General features: G+C 35.3%; 1 protein-coding gene across 1 annotated transcript; it reads right to left on the minus strand.

Moving 5' to 3' along the window:
• Positions 1-3,665: 3,665 nt before the first annotated feature.
• SLC35F5 (solute carrier family 35 member F5) lies at positions 3,666-22,201 on the minus strand. The gene is made up of 14 exons (XM_084265359.1): positions 22,064-22,201; positions 20,812-20,955; positions 18,525-18,587; positions 16,935-17,016; positions 15,399-15,589; positions 13,697-13,778; positions 12,816-12,903; positions 12,219-12,283; positions 11,776-11,880; positions 11,130-11,289; positions 8,419-8,509; positions 5,407-5,561; positions 4,880-4,968; positions 3,666-3,981 (listed from the first exon to the last, which is right to left on the minus strand). Exons 1-13 carry the CDS (start codon positions 22,196-22,198, stop codon positions 4,887-4,889), a joined length of 1,443 nt encoding a protein of 480 aa, XP_084121485.1. The 5' UTR covers positions 22,199-22,201; the 3' UTR covers positions 3,666-3,981; positions 4,880-4,886.
• Between the last annotated feature and the right edge of the window lie 217 nt (positions 22,202-22,418).

Consider the following 22,418-nt stretch of genomic DNA (forward strand, 5'->3'; position numbering starts at 1 on the left):
GAATTTGAGTGTGTGTCCATAAATGCACCCTATGTCTAAAATTTAACTTGTTCTCCCCCTCCTCTGCTAGCTTAGTTTAGCTCAGTAACTTAAATTCTGTAAGATAGGAGGCTCTTTTAGTGGTGAATAGGGGTGATAACATTCAACACAAAGAGAGATGGAACCAAAAATTACAAAGAAATCGTTTTACCACCTTATTTAAAGCAATCATAGTTGTGAATAGCTGTACCTAGGCACAATGAGAATGGTGAACCAGGATGACAATTACAACAGCACACCCAAGAAAAGGAATTTTCAGGCTCTCCTATTTTTGCTAGTATGTTACAAGGACATATACAATATGCATACCAGCACACCAGGTCAAGTATCAAATGCAGCACCGTGGTTTGTCATTCGAAGTATCCCCATGTTTAACACCGTATTTCCACAGAGCATTTGCACCACCATAGTAAGATAACCGGGCAGTGCCTCAGCCTCTCTGCTGTTGAGTTGCAGAGTGCAGTCCACTCCAGCCTCAGTCCATGACAAGTGACATCAGTCACGTACTACAGCCCCCCCCAACCTTACATGGATTTCCAGAGACCAAAAGCCAACAACCAAGATGGAGCACACATTGGGCAACAGAAACGTTGGGTCCTCCTTCAGCAGCATTCATGTGCCCCATACTTTCTAAGTAACAGTTGAGTACTGATGTTGCATGTACTTCAGCTCTTTGCTGAATCAGCATCACTTCTACAGCAGCCCCTCACAGCGAACACACCGTGAGCATGACTGAAACCCTAACAGGAAATAGCTAGAAAAAACTGAAATCCTTCTTTCTCTTTGTTCTGGAGTGTAGTACCCACTACATCAAACTATGCAAGACTCACCAAAGCCCTAAAAGCAAAGGCATGCTACATGGCATTTGGCAAATAATCATCATTTCTTCCACATATAAAATCCAAATAGCTCCAAAACCTCAATCACGCACAGAAGAAATTGTTTGTTCTCATAAAATTACAGGAATTAGTTCAACTACTTGACAGAGCAACACATGTAATATTCATTTTCCATTCTGTAGGCATGGGAAACGACCATTCTTTAAGCATTTCGTGACATTCAAAGAAATGCATGAGATAAAAATTCACTTTTTTCTTAAAGCATGTGTGCTTCCTACAAGAAACAGGTCAGAATAAAGACATTCCCCAAACTGAAACATTAAGAGCAAGGACAATTATGCTAGCACAGAGGTAAAGCATCCACGAGAGAGCTCCTTCACATTCCAGTTGTGTAACGAGAAAGATAAACCCAGCATGTCTCCATTACGTCAGAGGTACCTGAGAATCTGAGAATCAAAGCTAAATCTCTTGTGCATTTACCAAGCACCCATTAGAGAGCTACGCAATTTACACTTCAAATTAGACGTTATATTTATAAAATATTATTGTACTAAAAATCACAAGATCTTATAGAAAAAACCTCATCACATTCTATTAAATGCAGGAACAATGTTACATATCATAGCTTCTGTAATTAAAACTGTAACACATTTCTTGTAACTACAGGGGCACCATTGTTTAAAAATCCTTTCAGGAAGGACAGCTTGCTTTGTTTCTTATTCTTTAAAGAACTATAATTTAATGCAGAAAAGCTGCTCAAGTTACCGAGTGCCATTACATTAAAATATTTAATATATTTAAAGAAAACCCATACCCCACCACATTTTCGTTAAAACAACACAGTGGGAAGGCCCTAATGAGTTGAGATTCTTCAGCATTCCTGGATACTTATTGTATTAACCCCTCAAGCTAATGAGCAATGCAAGTTAAGTCATATACATGGGAGACTATGATGATCTTTTCCCTGTAAGCCACAAACATAAGGACAAACACGAATAGCAACTGCCTGTTAATACACTCCAATTCTATCAGTATTGCCAACTTAAAAAGAGTATTTCACAAAAAGTACTGTAATTGCCCATCTGAAAGCAAACTCAGTTTTCCCAGGCTTAGCTTGCTGATGCCACAAGTTCCAACTGATTGAAATTTGTAGTTGTAATGCCTGGGATTATATATTTGGTATGGTGTCATTCAAAACACATCACTAATTGGAAACAGACATTGCTTATTATGTCCAGTAGTTCTTAACACTTCTTGGAAAAAAGTTGAAGCTAACATCTTCTAATTTGTCATAATTTAGAAGATAAAAAATAAAACAACTAATGAAACTCCACTTACCAAGAAATCCTGCAAATTCTACTGAAGCCAAATGTAAAACTAGTTCTACATACTGCATTTTCAACGCCTCTACTTGTGAGGTTTGGGAATGGAAATAAGAAGTTTCTCAAAATGCCTACATAAATTTAATGTGCTTTGTTTGGGGTTTGTGGTTCTGATGTGTTTGTTGTTTTTTCTTTCCACTCCTATTTCAGCTGTCCAAAGGAGGGCTTACTATCCCATCGTAAAGAGATGCCTCAGATCTTGTCAGGTAATCCACTGTTAAAAATTGGAAGGAAAAATCTGATAAAAGTGCAATATTTGACCAGAATACCTCCTGGTTTCATTTTTTTTCCTCTACTTACACATTTTTGTATTAAATTCTAGCTGCACATTAACCAATCTTTCTAAATGTATAGCTAAACATATTGCCTTCCAGCAATCCCTCTTATCTAGTAGTTGTCTTGTCAAATCACCAAAATTTCTTTTGGAAGAATCATTACTGAGCATCAAAACATGAAAAGGCATCAAAACATGAAAAGGCATTTGTGCTATGTTATCCTTCTGTATTTGTGTGGAAGGACAGAAGCACCCTACATATTAATAAACCTTGTCATGTGGAAGAGAGTAGTGTTGGCTGAAAATCAACCCTACATTCATTATAAAAAAAAAAAAAATCCATCAAAAGCCAAAATTAACTTTAATGTCTTATAGGCCAGAAGTTGGAAAATGGCAGTAATTTCAAATATTCCTGAAAATAGTTATTCATAGCTTTTCGGAATCAAATAGAAGTCAAGCACTGCAGTGGAAGATACAAATTATAAAGAAAATGATCAATTTTAGAATAAATTTATTCACACAACTGGGAAATCAATGCAAACAACTTTATCTTTCAAACTGTTTAGCAGATTACTGTAGTGCCAGCCCACTGACTGAAAACTTTCACAACTAGTTTCTTTCACAATTAGTTTCACCTCTTTTATACATGCGAAAATTTTCAAATTTAGTTTTCCAAGTTAGATACTTGGGAATCAGAATGGGCTACAGAATCAGTCTAAAACAAACATTGATTTTGAGAATGTACACCCAACTGTACTGTAATTAGAAATATTTTACCATTCTCTAAAATTTTAAACATTCCAAATTGTTAGGTAACAAAAGATTTTTAAACATCGGCACCCATTGCCATTACAAGGCTTCTCAAAGTTGTGTAAGACAATATAGATGTAGTGTTCCAGGACTGTACAAAGATCCTGCCTCAATAATTACAAGAATGCACTTAATAAATTATTTTTTCTATTTGTTCTATTAATATGCAAATAGTTTATACAACATAAAAAAGTTAATTTGTACCTACTACAGGTAACATATCTATTTAGCTTTTCATCTGAAAGCCTGTAAGACTTGATGACCTGCAAACTTATTTACACAACTCATCTGAAAGTATTTTTTAAAAATAATATTGTCCAGCATTTAACAAAATTGTGAGTTAATAAAAAGAAAGAAATCACCTAACAGCATTCGTTTTCTTGATTTTGTCAAGTAACTTCACCAGCTCAGTGTTATAAGGCAGGTTGGTTGCTCAGATGGACTAAGACTCCCTATCGTGTAGTCAATTTTTTCATTTATAAAACCAGATGAAAGCAAGAAAGAGGAAAAGTTTAGAGTTTCAAAATAACTGAAACTTCTTATTTTTACTACAAATTCAGAATAGGCACTGAAACATGACTCCTTAGGGACTTTTCCAGAAGATTGTCTCTTCTCTGGGCATCATTCCATCTTTAAACTAAGAAGGAAAAAAAAACATTATCAGGGCTACAAAATTAAAGATTACAAAAAAGGAATCACCATATGTATTTGTTTCCATCTTATTAATTAAGGAAATAACTTGTGTGTCTTAAGCTTAAGACATCACAATTACTGTTTTGGTTAGAACATTTTTGATTTTGTTATTAGATTTGCACACCACTGGAAGATAAAAATGCAGACATTATCTGAAAAATAAAGCCCTGAAGCATAGGGCTTAGAGAGTCCTAAATTATGTCTATTTTTATGCTCCAAGACAGTATCAACAAACTACATAATACTGCGTGTAACCTCCCCCTAGACAGGGGTATTTTGCAAACTCCCTAGCTATTCTACTCTAATTTCTCCATCCTTATCATGAGAAGTATTTTCCCTGATATTTAATGCACTTTAACAACTTATTCTTGTCAACCACAAACACAAGGACTCCTTCCCATTCTCTAGACCCATAATGATACAGTCTGGTCATGTCCTCTAAACTTCCTTCAAAGGCTGATGTTTTTCATGAACTGTAGTTGCCCAAACTGAGACCTCAACAGCATTAAAGAAAGTGAAATAATTACTTCAGATCTCTTCACACCAAGAAGTTGTATGGCTGTTCTGGTTTATTGACTCATGTCCAATTTCTGATGAACTTTGTAATACACTTAAGTGAAAAGCTACTTTACATTTCATAACCATTAAGCAAGAACTGTAACAAGGTGAGAATAACAGTTGGTAATGAATAATAAAAATTTTGAAGATACCCTTGAAAAATCCATCCATCAATACAGAACAGTATTATCTGTACACTCTGCAGAAATATGTGCTTATGTAACACAAAAGCCACCATGAAAATCAATCCTCACCTTCCTCTGTCTTAAGTTTATCAAGCATACCTTTTGCCTATGAACAGCAACTGTCTCCATCTTGTGAAACACTGTGCATAGGAATGAGACTTTCACACTGCTCACTTTCTTCTGGTATTCTTAAAAGAAACAAATATACAGTCAAATTGGTCATTATGAAGCCAACATGAGTACCAAGTATGCTAGTTGTTTGAACTGCAGCCATTAAAAACATACAAAGACCCCTTAATCTCACCAATTATACTCAAGTTTGCACAATTTTCACTGCACGTTCTGGGTACATCAACTATCAGAGAGGCATTAAGGGGAAAAAAAAGAAAAAATAATGAAAAATAAACCAGTGACAGCCATTAGGAATCTTCTTTTTAAAAGGCAAACAGACTCCACTCCCACAGGTTAATAAATGGACTGGCAACTACTACTATTAAGAAATCAGTATGCCAGAATACACCTGAACATGAAGTTAGATGAAAATAAATACAGCCTGAGCTTTAGAAAAGACTAGAGGATATTGTGAAGGCTAGAGAAGAGAGGATTATAGTTGGTGACTGCCCTACCTCTGAATTCGATGTTTTCTACAAATAAAGGCAAAAATTCTTCTGATTCCCACCATCACTGGATCCCAGTTGTTATAGTGACACAACAGAGTTGCAATGAAAAAAGAAAAAAATACAGGGACTGCCCCTGCAAAAAATAACCAGGAAAACTGCACCTGGAATTAAAACACAAACATCATTCAGTCAATAGTTTAAAAAAAAAAAGAACAAATAATTACATACTGTACACTTGTAATAGTTACTATTCTAAGCTTGGGATGAAATTTCAGTTCTTTTAAGTAGGGTGAAATATGACAAATATTTCTGTAAGTTCTTTGGTACAATCTCTTAGCCACTGCTACTTGTAATAAATGAATAACCTTCCTTCACTGATCTGTTCTCTACCGTACTGTTTTGTGTTGGGTGTGGATGAGGACTGCTTTATCCAAACAGTCTCAGTTTTAGGTTTTAACTGTCTGACTGGTACCAATGAGAAAGTCGTTGCCTAGACACTTCAAAAATATTTTACTAACAGACTTCACCTGAAAGTTTTGTTTACTCACTCTGAATACAGCGTGATGCAATAGTAACTGCCAAAAATCAATGCAGATAGGAAGACTATGCTACAGAGAAACCACAGTAGTTGTCTTTCTCATTTTTTCCCCAATTTAAACTAAATTCTACTTGTATCCATCTACTCCTACATTCAAAAGTGAGCATATGAGACTGTTTAATACTTCAAACTATAGAAGGTTAGGAAAATCACGGGTGCAAGAACAAGTAGAACACAGCAATCACCAATAAGCACAGCTCCCTCGTGTGGAGAAAATTCCCAAAGTTGAAGACTTTGGAGAAAAAAGGTCTAGTGCAGATACACTGCATTGATGTTCACTTTCAAAAATCTAATAAACTGCAACTGTTAGAGCCTTGTGCTAAAACTTAGTGGATTTCTAACAGAAATACATAAACAGAAGAGTTACCAAAAGGAATAAAACCCGTTATTCAGATGTATGCCAGATTATTAGAGAATAAAGATCCAGAACATTAGTAATTATGCATGCTGTATAATCACCATACAATTTGACAGTTATATAAAGACTGCATATATTCATATTTTAATCTTTACATTATTAGCCATGCCAGTGGCATGATTATGTAGGTTCCTTGAAATACAATGGCTGTCCAAAGGCAAGGCTGTCCAGAAGCACTAACTGGAAAGCTTGAAGTTGGAAGCTTAAACTTCATCCAGCCTGACTTGGACACCTTAGACTTCAGTGAGCACAGGGCTTGGCTTAAGGTATTTTGATGCTTGCCTAACAGAGACATACTTGCACAAATACACTTGTACAAACAACTACAAAATCTACAGGAATTTGCCTTTAATTAGGGTCATTTGTTTGTGCTTCCAATACTAGCATTTTCTTTTTAAACAATGGGAGACGTGTAATTTGCCCTTGTGTTACCAACATCACCTGGAAGTCATCCAAGAAAGCCCTAAAGATGTCTCTGCTATTTCAAATGCCTTGATATTGCATGAGTACATGAATAATATATTAATTTTAAAAGATCTAGACTCTGTGTTTACTCAGATTAAATTGCCTAGAGATGAAGTTGTTTACTGAGAATTACAAAAGCATATTCCATTTTTCAATGTGTTCCAGGAGACAGTTTAGATGAATCACTTCAGAAGACAACTAAGCTTTTCATATATTGATGTATGTAGCTAAATATGTACACCCACATCTCTAGAAATGTTTTTGCACACATACATTTATAAAAGATGTATAGATGCACACATATATACATACAATTCTTTTTTTTTTTGCTAACAGCTTTAGCTCACATAATTCAAAACTCACTGACATGAATTTAGTGGGGAGAAGTCTACAGATTTGTTTTCCTTGTCTCTTTAATAGCTATCATTAGTTAGTTACTTTCTTGTTACAATTTATGTCCCAAGCATATATGGCATATGCTTCAACAGCAACAGTTATTTCACCAGCAATTGTTTTTTTCTTGTTGGAATCACTCCAAGGTTTTGCAGTATTTTTATGTTGAAATATTGAGCTAATATGGAACATACTGTGTCTCACATGTTCCTTACACAAGTATGTATCCAGGGGTTGACTGTCCTTCTATTCTCCAGTTTGACTTTCATTTTCCTATTTTTATCCTTTGGTATTTCTGCATTATTCTCAAAAAACCACACTGACATTAAGTGAAATACAAGTTGTGTGGGTTTTCTTCCTCCATTTTTACACATCTGCCAGAAAATTTCAGAAGCCAGAAAGTTCTCATTAGAATTTACACTTTTTGCTTGTGTAAACACAGTAAAGCTTCTTTTAGGCAGGAAACTTCCCAAGGGCAGGATGACTAATTTTTTATATATATTTATATATGTCAGTCTTGTACAAGCAAGTACAAATCTTGAAAGAAAAATTCAAATGAGTGAACACAAGTCAAAATGAACCACCACAGATAATGCACAAACCCCACTTGCTTCAGGGAAGCCACTGCTCAGACAATGCTCAATTTACCTGTGTTCCAGGATGGTCAGAATGTTCCTCTTCTCCCACTCTATCTTTTCTTACAAACTAAGCATAACTGCCTTTGCAGTTATGATTCAATGACTCTCTTGAGTTAGGACTCAAAAGAGCATCACAGCAGTGTAAGCAAGCAGCAGGTGACAGAACAAGACCACCAGTCTATTTCATAAGCAGTACTGTATAGTTGGTTTTAAGTTTGGTCAGTTTTGCCCATTTTTATTGATACAATTTTCAGATAAACTATAACACAGCTAAACTTCTTCCTAATTCATATAAGGATTTATCATCTCAGTGAAGAATTTCTTGTACTTCAGCAACAAACTGTACTGAGGCCAAGGTGCTCACACTATTCGCTATTTGCAGTCTAGGAAACACGTGGCCTGGCACTTAATTGTACTCCCTTAAATGTATACATTGCTAAAAATAAAACTGACATTTAATTCAAAGAATTTCTGTTAATAATGTTCAAAACTTAGCAGCACGTTACCTTCTGCATGCACATGTCAGCTATTATGGACAGAGGTATTGTAAGGCTTAGCGCAAGTGTGCCTATAAGTGATGAGGTAAGAAAGCATCCCCTGAAAGAGAATTAAACAACAACAATAGTTGTCTTTTAAGTTTAAATAAGACATTCAAGTAATACATCAAACTATAGATGATATTTGATCGAGCTTAACTGTTAGTCATTGTTTGTTTTAATAATCAAAAATTGATATATCCACACTCCATCATAAATCCATAAGACTGCGTAAAATTCTTTAGAACTAGAATACTGATGTCTTCTGGAGTGAGGTTTGATTTCCATAGAAACGTTTAGAGATGATGGGAAATTCACTACTTCACAAGCAGTGGCTTCACCTACAAAAATCTGCATTTCGTTTCCATTTTGAAACAATTTAATACCAGTTTACAGTATCTGTTTTGCTCCATCTGGTTAATAAAAAGGAAAGGCTATTGATATCTAGAGATCCTACTCCAAATGAAAAATATTACTTAAAAATGGAAAAATTCTTAAATTAATAAACTTTGCTTTTTACACCTCCCTCCAAAAATACACCCTTAAGATCCCTCTTTGGAGTCTCCATAAGACTTCTCTGCATTCTACAAGTGGTCTCATCAGATTTCCTGATCAGGAACAAAATCATTAAGAATTGTCTCGATCACTATGTCACCAAAACCCCTTACAATTTATCTAAATGACAGATAAACAAAACTACGTGCATAAGTCAGACTCATACTCCAACAGCCACAGAAAACTGACCGTTTTTTTCTGTCCTAAGGAACCTGCTCTGGCAGGGGGGTTGAACCTGATGATCTCTGGAGGTCCCTTCCAACCCCTACAATTCTGTGATTCTTTTTTCCCAAATTCCTTTATAAGTCACACTTGGTTCACAAATCACCGATTTACTAAGTGAAGTTCAAAAAAAAAAACCCCAAACCAAACAAAAAACCCAAACAAAACCCAGAACCTCAAAGTATACATAGGACAGACCTAAGGGAACACATCAGCCCTTGAGATCTTTGACATTTCAATATAAATGTAAAACTCTATAAATAAAACATTATTATCCTGAAGCATTTTGATACCAGGTGAAGAACATAACATCTGATATAAAAAACTGCAATTCTTATTTTCATGAACAACCAAGCCAAAAGTTACCAGGCACAGTGAAGTTTATTAGCAAATACTCCTCTATGAAACAGGTTTACCATATGAAGAAAATTGATACTAACAGGTACCTACCCAACTCAAACTAGTAATGCCCACTACAGAGTCAGCCTCTTATTTCAAAGGCATCCAGAATTTATTTATTTATTAAGGCAATTCTCATCCTTGACAAATACTGAAAACTATAAAAAAAATATAGTACCTGCCAGTTTTTTGTGGAACTGTAAACAGTTCCACACAAAACTGATTTTAAAGTAGGAAAAAATCTTAAGGATATTTGTTATAGAATATTGAAATTTGGTTTCTACCTACTCAATCTTTATTCTGGCTACTGTAAAAATCAAACAGATGCAGCATCACTGGAACACTATTCATGAAATTAATACTTTCAGTGAAGCAAATGCTATTTTAATTCAACTCACAGAAGTTTGTTAACGCCTTTATAACACAAAAATTTGAACACACTTGGAAAGTATCTCCTAGAACATAGCTTCATGCACATATTTCTCTAATTAAACTAGAAGACTTTGGTCCTCCCAAAAGATTAGCTTTCAGCCTAGCAAAAATGACCAGTTTGGGTATTTGTAATCACTTTGCATTGTTCTGGATCTTTAAAAGAAAGAAAAATGTATGCAGATGAGTAACTAGCAAAAAGGAAACAAAGCATTTTAGATACTCTGCATTTTTGCAAACCTCTTCCCCAAAAGTGTAAATCCCTTTCCATACCATAAGAGAATACTTCTGTACCTCTGCACCCACTACTTCTGATTTGGAAGCAACCTGTCCACCCAAACACAGTAAACAAACAGTACAGAATCCAATGGAAACTTAGCAGGTTAAACCAAAACACTCTCCCCCCAAATTTACCTGGCAGTATGTGGTTGGGTGGAGTAAAATGTTCCTCAATGTTTCCAGTATAAAACAGGACTTCTCAACCTGTAGAATTTTCTGTTACACCCCTATTTTAACCTAACATTAGCCCAGAAACAACCCAGATCACCGGAATTCTCAAGCTGGGGGCCCTGACTTACCAAACAGTAATAACTCTGTCCTTCTAACAGGTACAGCACAGTTTAAGTCTGCTACAGCTTTTGAGCTGTTCACATGCAAGTCTTATGTTCAATCCTTTATTGCTGACCTAGATGATCATATAATTCTATTACTAAAAAAAAGCTAGACCAATTCATGAATTGCTATCTCTTTGTGATTAATGCATTCTGATGTGATTTAGCTCATTAAGTCTTTGAAGATTTCAACAAATATGTCAACTACAGAATAGTCAGTTCTGATTCATATCCACCATGCACAAAGCCCTGGAAACTGAAGAACTGTTAAAACAGAAATTCATCCTCTCCTATTACTACTGCAACTCTGTACCACAAAGTCTTTTTTATCTTAAAATGTTAATTCTAGAATGAGCTAAGCACACAGGATCTTGATAAATACTACAAGACATAATGACATCTCCACATCTGAGAACACACATAAGACAATGTATGAGAAATAAACATAAAGCATGCAGTACATACCACAACCAGAGGAATTCTGACAGAACTGTTCCAATAAGGCCATTAATGACAATGCACATCCATATCAGTTTATTGGGAAACTCAAAAGCTTCAAACCCAGTATAGTGAAGCAGGAAAAAACCTGGCCACAGCAGCAACAGATTGAACAGCCCTACAAAACCTGAGTATAAAAACAGCATTAAGTAAATCACAATAAATACCCCTCCTCAACCTAACTAAAATCTTAGCCAAACTGCTATTTTGACAACATGCATACATAAAAGCAGCAACAAAGTAATGTTTTAAATCTTTCAAAGGAAAGGAATAGAATAACCTTTACCTGATATTCACAAGCAACAATTACATCAGATATCTACAGGCTTAAAATTAGAAAAAAGTAAAAAGAGTAAAAAATTCTGAGTCAAAGGGGCTGTCTGCATTCCTACAGGTAGCCTTATCTTTCATTGTGAAGACTGTAAACAAGAAACAATTAACACAATCAGTCTCTAAAGTACTCATAACCATGGAAAACATAGGCTTTCTCTAATTCCTTGGTTTTTCTGAGACACTTTACCACACATCACACATGCACAGTTCAGTGCCCTAAAACAAGCAACTTAAATCATACACTGAATTAAACTTTCAGTAGAGTTATTTTTAGTCTTACCAAAGAACATTGGGATGTCAAGTTTATCTTCTCTATCTACTTTCCTTTTTATCATTACTATGTACACAGCATACAGCATTGCTCCTACAAGGGACCAAAGAGAACCTGCAAAGATGAAAAAACCCACTCACTTAAGACATGCCAAAATAGGACCAACACTCTTAAACATACACCTATTATAAAACTGTTTGTTTGTTGTGGAATTATTTGCTGTATGAAAAGCACGAAGAAAAGCTCCATAATGTAAATGATTTCCCAAATAAGCTATATACACAGGGGGAGGATCATCATAAATGTCCAGTTTCAGAAGTCAAAACTAAAAAGCTAGGTTGTGAAATATTGAATGGGTAACAAATACACAGCTTGCTAGATGATGTAGTAAGTATTGTCAAAAGATGGTACCCATCGTTGCATACTATAGAATTAAAAAAATAAGTAAATACCTATTGTATCTTTTCCAGCAGATTTCTCAGATCCAGAAAGGTTAACAAGTACCACACCACCAATGCTAGCAAAAAAGAAATGCAAAACGCTACTTAAACCCAAAGAGATTTTTATAAAGACAGGAAAAAAGGTGGAGAGAAATACAAAAATACAGTTCTACTTTTAGGTATTTTTAGTTAATCAAAACCTCCTTTTGGAAAAGCCAAAAGTTCTCTATTGCTAAGAGCTGATCATAAGCTAGAAACAAAACCCCCCATGTTTAGCTTCCCTGAAGGCAGTGAATGAAACAGGCTGACAACACTGAATATCAAGCCTCTTCCTCTTGCCCATCTACACAAAAAAAAAAAAAAAAAAAACATAACAAAACCACAATAAGTAACTTCACATACTTCCAAAAGAAACCTGATGAATCAGATTTTACAGGGGCATGAGATTCAGTAATTGTTCATGATATGAAATATTTAAAAAGACTAAATTCAGTTGCTCAATTTATCTCTGAAAAAAGGATTTTTTAATAAGTGAACTGTATCATATATTGTCACAGATACCACAGGTATATCAGGTACAGTAGTCTTTGTTGCATTCAATTATCTTACCTTAAAATAACAGCTAGTAATTTTGACAGGGTAAACCTATCTCCACTGTTGCTGGGAAAGACTGCAGCTAAGATTAAAGTAAAAAGCCCTGCAAGAGAAATTAAGAAGAGTGCACACAATCAAATTTTGCTCTAGTTTGTTCAGAACGCTGCACAGACATTTTCTTCTTTATATTTTACACACCTGTTTTGACTACTTGATCTTAGCATCCCTTATTTTAATAGGAACTACTATGAAACTAATATGTTGTGATGTGAATCCTCAAGCGAGCAAATACATGCTCAACTTTGAGAAAGGCTACTCATACTAATAAAATGAACTGCCATAAGCCTGAAAAGTCAGTGAAAAATTACAGAGTTGTGCTTTTAAAACTAATTTTATAAAACAACAAAAGCTACTCATCAAAGCATGGACTGTCACATACTTTAAAATCTTTACAGCTCTTGTTAGCATCTTGCATAAAACCTGGAAAGTAACTGATTAAACCATATCATAAAGCTTAAGTTCTTTACTCCTAAAGCCAGTTTAAAAAAAAAAAACAAACACAGGAAGACTTTAAGTTGTATCTACTTTGATAAATTATACCACCTTTCCTTCAAGCCTATTACACTCCCAATATCCCAAGAAAACTTTTAAACTTCTGTGGTCATGCCTCTGTATGAAGACATCAATGAAATGCAAAAAGCAGGGGAATCACGAAGATTGCCTAAACCCCTGCAATTGCATCTGAAACCTTTAAATGCAATGTATTCAATGGCTTTCAGCCTTACTATTGCCCTGAAACCACAGGTGAATCAGTACAGAAGTCCATTGTAAACAAAAAGATTTTAATGTTATAAACAGTCCTATAATGCACATCTGGTGGTGTAAATAAAACTTACCAGAGGTTGAGGACAAGATATTAACTATGGCAACTTGGGTATCTGACAGAGCTTCCTGGTAAGAGAAGTTTGCCAAGAACCACTGGGAGAAAAGAAAAATCATTTTGTGATTATGTGGATACCAACAACAGCGTTTTGAGTTCCTCAGCACAATAAAATCCTATTTAAGAAATAAAAAACCCAACTACTTATCCATTAAAGTGGCAGGTACCTTAAAAGACAGAGGCCCCAAAAAACCACATGCAACTATGTTCTAATAATGAAATCATGTATTTCAGAACTTCCAATTATTTAATTATTTTAAATGACATTATGATGGCTATTCTATAGTAGCTAAAGGTACTTTTCACTTGCTTTACAAGTGCTTCAAGACAGTAAGTACAAAAGAGCTGTAAAGAAATTTCAGGAGATACGCAGGACATTAGTCAGCCTAATGAAGGTTGATTGGCCTGGGTATTTTTAGAGTATTTAAAACTGGCACACATCTCCACCTAAAAAACAAGCATCTAGCATCACTTGCATCCAGTATTTCAAAAATACTCTGGAAAGATTCATGTCTGTTAATTCCTTCATAAAGGAATAAAGTTTCAAGTATTTAATTTTTCTTGATTGCGATGTTAGTAATGAGATCTCAGACAGGTCCTCGGGGAAGCTACCACTCTCTAAAATCGAAGGAACTATACAACCCAAGAAGAAATCCATATACATGCCAGTATGTCAGTGTCCATGAACAGCATAAACAGGATTTGTTTTGAACGTGAGCATTCTACCTTAGAAAATCTGCATGTGTGTGTATATATATATACACAATATAAGCACACATACACATATATATACTCAGGTACACATTAAAAAAGCTACTTCATTCTATTGCTGCTGTGTGCACTTTCTTTATGTATACACACAGAAAAGTACATTGCCATTTTCTGGTCTGTGCATCAACACTATTAATTTTTTTAATTATTATTAATTTAAATGTTTCAAGAGCACTACTTCCTGAGGAAAAGCTATGGTGGCTCCACATTACATATAACCTATCTGGCAGTATCAGTGACGCTACTTCTGGAAAAGCTGTCACTGATCTGCTGTTTACATTTTTACTGTCTTAAAAAAATTATGCTTCCATTATTTTTTTCTCTCCCCCTAGAAGTGAAGCATGATGCAGAAAAACTATTAATTAACAGATTCATAAACAAATCTTGCAGCCTTGAATGGAGCTGAAGGACAATTAACTTCATACTACTGGAGGGCACAATGCCCCAGTGAAACACAAGGCAATTCTCTTTCTGTGACGGCCCAGAAAGAAGTCAGTGACATTTACTCACTTCATGCAGCCTCACTGCAGCTATTAACAGCCTGTATATATTAAATGCCATATTTTGCTGTACCAAACGTGCTCAACACTGGAAAACATGGCACAGAAGCACAGCATACCCTTACACACAGTTGTGCATATCCTGCACAACTGACCTTACAGTTCATTCATTACACACCTCGGATCTCTTTTTATTACCCTCCCTTAAGAAGCTGCTCCTTCACGTCCAGCACACGAGGAAAGCTTTACTATCCACAGTATATTTATAAAACAAGGCATTAAGAAGAATACAAGTCATCTCCATACTGTTTCATTATTATTATCCATATTCATACTATTATTAACTGCATCTGGCACTTAAGTTTTCTGAAAGAATGGAGAACATACCACAAAGCAAAAGAAAAAGCTGATTTTTGCTACTTGAGTTGCAGTGAGTTTTCCAACAGTTTTCAATATTGATTCCTGCTCCTTAACCGTTGGGTAGGACATGCGAGACAGCTTCGCTTCCAGCGCGTGGCTCGACGGGAGCTGCCGAATCTCCATGATGTTACTGAACCTGACACGGGGCTTTTTGGGAGCTTAAGACAAGAAAAAAAGAATAAAAAAAGGAAGAGAAAAAAAGAAGGCTGCAAATTATCATTAAATATTTCAAGCAAACACAATATCCAAATAAAACTATGATGTTCTAATGCAGCATTGATTACAATGCTTCACAAATAACAGGTTTTTACCCAAAGACATGCTGTTATTTTTATTTGTTAAACTACCATTTTTTTTATTTGATAGGCCACTAATAAGGCATGGCACAATTACAGTTTTCAATCACTGCAGTTGTCTACCCACAAAAACTTCACTGAAAAGCATCATCCCTCCTCCCTGTCAAAAAAAAAAAAAAATAATCCAGACAAGGTAACAACAGATTCTTAGGTAGGAATTATTCCGTATTGATAAACAGTATGGTTTTCTTTAATGATGGTTTAATAGTCAAACAGCAAAAAACTGTACACTACACCTAAGTGCAAGGACAGTATTTCATTTAGAGGATGAGAGTGTCCAACAGACCTCAAAGCTTAGCAGAGATCATAAGGTCACTGGCTCATTTCAAATCCACTACCTAATCTGCAAACCATGATCAATTTTATTTATGCAGGTATTGTAAGTATCACGGTTTCCTGTGTAAAGAAAACACTGAGTGCTATATATAAAAATCAGCCTAATTCAATATGAAATAGTGCCTAATTTCCACAAAAAAATTAAAGGGAAAAGCTATTCCTCAAACAACCCTGAAGTGACTGGTACATGTTACCACAAGACAGCAGAGCCTACCAAAGTGGTTCTTAACACATCATCTAGAAATGAACAAAGATATTTTCCCTTTTATAAATAGGGACTCTTTTGCTGAGGATCAGATAATTGGATTCTTTGACAGGCAACTTTTCTTTATCATCTGGGACAGTTAGGCCCATTTCAGCTACTATCACATGATAGTAAGGCTTAAATAAAATCAGAATGCACATAGACTGTTAAAATTCTTACTTTGACTGCTTTGCTCCTGCTCTAAAAAGGACAATAGCTTGTTTTTCCAGAGGCTGACTCACTGCTGCTGGTCATACAAGCCCAGAAGGAAAGAATCACAAGTACTGAACCCAGTTGGTCCCTTGAGATAAACATAGGCTGGATCTGTAGTGACCAAGAAAGGTAAACTGAACGATAGGCCTATGTTTTCTCTACCTGAAAGTAAATATATAAGACTGCAATTCATGCAATAAGAGATTTAAATAAGATTTTTGAAAAGGGGGGGGGGAAAGAGGGGTGAAAAAAAAGGCAAGTCCTTGCAACATGACAGTAGTTACACCAACAACGAGGAAAGTAATTCATTCACCAAAGAACTAGCATTTCAGCATTCCAAAAGTCTTTACTCACTTTTCTCTGCATCACTATTATTACTGCCATTTTTTTCAGTTGGCAAATCATGAAACTTTACAGGAACATATAAAGGTTCACTCTGAAATGAATCAGTATAAGTAAAAATACAGTTAAGCAGGATAAATTTAAATTCTAAGCAATAGGATTCATGTAACAGATTAGACAAATAAAGAAAAGCTTGGTGAATATTAAAAGAATCAAATTTAACAAAGTTGTTTTGCACACAGTGAATAGGCTTGTCAAAAATGTTCATACATAATCTATGCAGGACTGCTTTCATGTATATCCTCATAAACACAAGCCTCAGCCCTAGAAAATTCAGACCTACTGATTCAGAATTAAAAAATAATTTATCAAAATCACAGGCACTTCACTGCATCTGTAGCTTCTGTCCAGATGATAAAATAGAAATATAAAATACAGAATATCTATACATATATACATATATATCTTATATAAAATACAGAATATCTATACATATATACATATATATCTCATTTTTCTCCCATGACCCTAAAAGCTCATGAATTAGAATTAAAATTAAAAAAAAAACACATTAATGTAGGCACTTAGCAGAAGTTTTAATTGCTTAAAATACTCCCAACAAGTCAAGGTTTAAGATGCTTGTTTAAATTAAGTAAGAGTGAAATTATAAAAAAAAGATCTGGTAGCTGCATTTTCATTAGGGTCCTTGTTTAGGACCAGATTATTTGTGGATGTTTAATGCAAATTCATCCCAGGTTAACAATGAATCTTGTTTCTAGAGTCAGATGATCTTAATGAATTGATGAGACTACAATTTTACTCTTAAATCTACATAAAGTTGGAAAAAGTCTAAATATGAAGTAAAGAATACTTCTGAAAAAATCTCTCTTCAACCAACCCCCTATTTGGTACAAAATACCTATATGGTAGTTTGTCAACACCCCACTGCCTCCCCCTACTCTGTTACAGAGATTGTGCAAACTTTAAAAGTTCAGTGTTTTGGCCACAATTCTGCATGTGGCCTCTGATTTAGGTGTGCAGATTAAACAGCAATCTCTAATCAACAGGGTGTAAAAAATTGTCATTTATGGATGATGAAAATCACGACAAAAATGACATCTGGCAATGCAGTTTATCAGCAAAATACCAGTATTGCCATTTGATTCGGGAAACAGTAGTCACTCTGTCCACTGGAAGGAAGAAGGCAGGCTGTTTCTCTTTCAAAATGCAAGGCAGGATCACAGTATACAAGCTAGTCAACCAACTGAATGATTCTGTTGTGAATTGCAGTCTTGAGAACTGTTTGGCTTTACCACTAACTAGCTCTCCGTGTTTATGCTTTGGCAGCTAGTGAGCTGACCATGTGAAGGTTTCCTTTGTAGGAAATAAATATTTCTTTTCACAAACTACTACAGAAACATTCAAATGTTTTATTGAGCTGAGAACCTGTATTTCTCATAGTGCTGCAAATAATGGTGTTGCTTATTAGCAATATGTTACTGATCCCCTTTCCCCAAAACTCTTACATTTTAAAAAGAAGAAGTAAAGATAATGCTGTCACGTTACTACAAAGCATTGACCTTCATAAATTCAGGTACTTACCAGAGAACTGTTTACAGTGTTATCTGTTGTACAAGCAGCAAAATAACCTTCAGCATCTGCAAACTAATTACAGAACCTTAAATGTAATTATCTATCAAGGCAGAGTTATTACTAACTGTAATTTTTTGAGATCAATTTTTTAATGACTTTCTCCATAATTCTAATTCCCTCTCCTACTCCAGCCTATTTTCTGAATAAACAAGAGGGCTTAGAAGTTCAGTAAATAATTTCAGTCATTCCCTGTACCTCTTGGAAAACCCCACTGAATTCAACTACCCAGATATCAATGCAGAATCAGGCTGTCAGAATTTCAAAGGCTTTAAGTTCAGTCTTAGTGAGACATCCTTCACTGAATTATTGTGTAAGTATTAACGAGCCTCATTTCTTCCTTTTATTGAGGCAAAGTTACTTTGCATGAAAACCTGTAAATCTGCATTAGTTTTAACAAGGCTTAAATTAGGATGAGGTGAAGTATCATTTTTCTTCTTACTTTCTACATCCTAACAAGCACTGCTATCCCTGTTCCTTGAGCTGCAGCTTGCTGTTCTACCATGCTGATAAGAAATCCAATGTATAAGAGGGCTTAAAAGTAAGTTATAATTACCTAAACAATCACTACTGAAATAAAAATCCATAAATGTGCCATTTTTGTTCCAGATTAATATACACAAGGTATTTTAAAGGCACTACTAGTAACTATACAGTTGAATATTTAACTAAACTCCTTGGGGGCGAGGGGGGGAGGCAGAATCTTAATTCTGACGGCACACTTACAGTCCTGTCTCTGCACTGTTCTTTTGAAATATCCTAGCATCAAAAGTAATGAGTGTTTCCTACAAATTACTTTAAAATTTATTATTATAGGATTAGAAAGTAAAAAAGTAATATTCCAGTAGGGCTGCCATGACTGCCACACACCAATGTGACAGGTTCAGCACTCTTCTTTGTTGCTGTCCAGTTCATATTACCTCTTTCTCTTGCACTGCCCAAGTCAGATGGTCAATACAACCACTACAATTGACTCTAGGCAATAGCCCCTTTTCTATACATCTGCTCAGATTAAAACACTTGATCAGTATAATTGCTCTGGACAACTAATCATTCCTTAGCACTTTCATCATCCTTGTTTTTATTACTACCAGTAAAAAGCCTGTAAATTTTGTTTTCTGTATCTTCTTATGAAGATGCCAAACAGGATGAAGTCTAACACACGCCATATTTATATATATTTGATTATAAAGGCTAACTTCAAGAAGTATTTCAAGGTATCAGCCAACTCAAAGAATGTTCTGGGAGTTTAGTAGATGATAATTTTTTTTAAACAAAAGGCTTAGGTTTTTGTTGTGTTTGTTTTGAGTTTTATAATAAAAATAATTTGGCTTCATGTCATGTAACACTTCAGTTATTTAAGTATGCTGCATATACAACTGTCACTATCAGTGAAGTCTAATACATCCAGAACAAAAAATAGTTCCTTTCATACAAGCTATTTTCTATAATGGCATGTGGATTAACAGCATGTTCTTGGATCACCTTTTCTGTTATTTTAATGCGAGATTAAAATCAGGCTAAACGCCTTACTGCTTCCTGAGTCCTGCTGTTCAGCATTCTGAACCACTGGCACAGAAAAAGCACTCTTCCTGGCATTTCTAATTTCTTTGGGAAAAAAAAATCTGCGTATTTCAGTAATATGACAATAATTTCAGACTAGTAAATTATGCCTAGTTCTAGACTGGGCAACAGAACATCACTCACACACAAAGGTTATCAAAATACAAAATTAACAATAGCAAAAGCATAATTTTACAGCCTTTCCTAAGTATGGCTTTTAAAACCTCAAAACCTCTCAGCAAACAGTTCATAGTTCTGTCAGAAACAAAAAGTCACTAATAAAAATCAACTACAAAGTTCAACTACTGATTCCATTTGCTACAGATGCTGGGGAAACAAAAAGGAACCAACAGCAGTGAGGCTTTTAACTTCTTCTTAAAAAGAATTATCCTCTGCAACTGCCTAAGATAAAATACCAAGCTAGATGGGCCAGCAGAGCATTTCTTATGATTCCTGACACATTTTGTATTGCTTTTTCCTTTCTTTCCTTCCTCTCAAAAGACTACTATTATAATTGCCATGTCTGCTGTGCCATAATTCAGTCTGTAACAGCTTTTCTGACATGACTATTTCACTATGTAAGCTCTGCGTTTCTCTAGTCCCTATTTTAAGGTGGATTTTCTTTCCTGTACAACCTTCAAAAAAATCAAAACATTTATGAAGTTAAAATACTTACAAAAGCTGCATGCCTTCCACGAAACCCACGAGTACACTGTTGCCTCCACGGTTTCCAAACAATAAATCCCAAGAGGTATAAAACAAACATAGATGTTTTTGCAAATGTACTGAAAAAAGGTTTGTTGTACTTTGTAAAAACATACTGTGGAAAGAAAATAATTGCAGTATCCAAAATTACCAATTAGGTGAGAACTCAGAAAATGAACGAACAGGCTTAAGTATATAGTCCAGAACAGCGTGGTTCCCAAAATGACAGTGCTGTGAGTACAGGTGTGTATCACCACAAGTGGTCCCACCTATTCTGGGGGTACCCTTGCCAAAGCTATCTTAATTGCCAACAAGATGGCACTGAGCCATTCTGTAAGATACCATGCCAACAGAGCAAAGCTACTTATTACTTGTATCTAACCAAGCAGCATCCTGATGTGCCACTGAACTCAAATAATATTGAAAGTATTTTCTAAATCAAAGAACACTTTCATAAGCAATAGCATAGTAATCTCAAATTAGAGAGGATTACTTTGATTAAGTAACATTTCAGTAGCAACAGAAAGTCCATTGGCTCACTGGAAAAAAGTTTTATAAATATAATACCATGTTAAGTACAAACATTTTTATATAGTTTCAAAAGTGTTATAGAACATGACAACTTAATGGCAGTTCAGAAACCTGAATTTGACAGGAATTTGTTAAAAACTCAATTTTTATTACCAAAACAATGTTTTAAGTCTTAATAGCATGAAGCAAACAGCAGATCAGTGTCAAAATAGTGAATATATGAACTATATGACAACCCTGACTGCAATTACAGGGTATAACTCCATGACCCTGGTTGTCAGACCAAGACTTATAGATGTTCCAAACTACAATCTCCCATAGCACCTAGCCTGCAATGTTATAGGTCATTTACTATTTCCTCAGAAACACATGGGCATTATTTTAATCAGTATAGCAACAAACAAAATGAACTCTCTAATCACAGCACATAGTTATGAGCTTATGCTGCTTAATCTGAAAGTCATCAATAACACCTTCTGTCTTGATAGCTGCAGTCACCAAGTTGAGCTTGTTCTTAGCTTTTGGTTGATGCAGTTAGTTCCCTAACTCAAAGGATACTGTCTTCCCCATACTGCAAAGGTGGTTAAACATGACACTAGAACATTCACTGAGTGTTTGAGTGACCACGTTCCATGGTCCTTCTCTTAAATAGGCTTTTGACTTCCTTTAATGATGCATGGAATAATACTTACAGATGTGAGCTCTGAAGAGGCAACCCATATCACGTCAACAAGGAGAAGAATGACAATTCCTAGAGCCATTCTCCTACGCTGAGTGGATGAACTGCTCTGGGAGCTCATTCGATTCATGATAAAAACCCACACCATTTGTAACCTATTCAAGATTGATACAAGAATAAAACCCAGATTACAAACAGTGACAGAACAACTGCAAAAGCAAAAACAACCCACACAACACTGGTGGCAAGTGTTTCACATATATGAAATGGGCCCAACACGAAAGGAAATAGAAACTTTTCAGAAAGCAATCTTTGACAGATCTGGCATGAGATTTTCAGACACATTTGGGACAATTAAAAAGTAGATC

The sequence above is a fragment of the Gallinula chloropus genome (genome assembly GCF_964237585.1).
Source record: "Gallinula chloropus genome assembly, chromosome: 5".
In the NCBI taxonomy this organism is placed as follows: Eukaryota; Metazoa; Chordata; class Aves; order Gruiformes; family Rallidae; genus Gallinula; species Gallinula chloropus.

Bases quoted from the DNA above. Each gene is read 5' to 3' on its own strand.
- SLC35F5 (XM_084265359.1), bottom strand. From the start codon at position 22,198: ATGGTGTGGGTTTTTATCATGAATCGAATGAGCTCCCAGAGCAGTTCA. The intron at 15,590-16,934 runs GTGAGTAAAGAC...TCTTGTCTTAAG, and splicing joins TAATAGTGATGCAGAGAAAA to CTCCCAAAAAGCCCCGTGTC. The intron at 8,510-11,129 runs GTATGTACTGCA...ATTCTCTTTCAG, and splicing joins TCAGAATTCCTCTGGTTGTG to GGGATGCTTTCTTACCTCAT.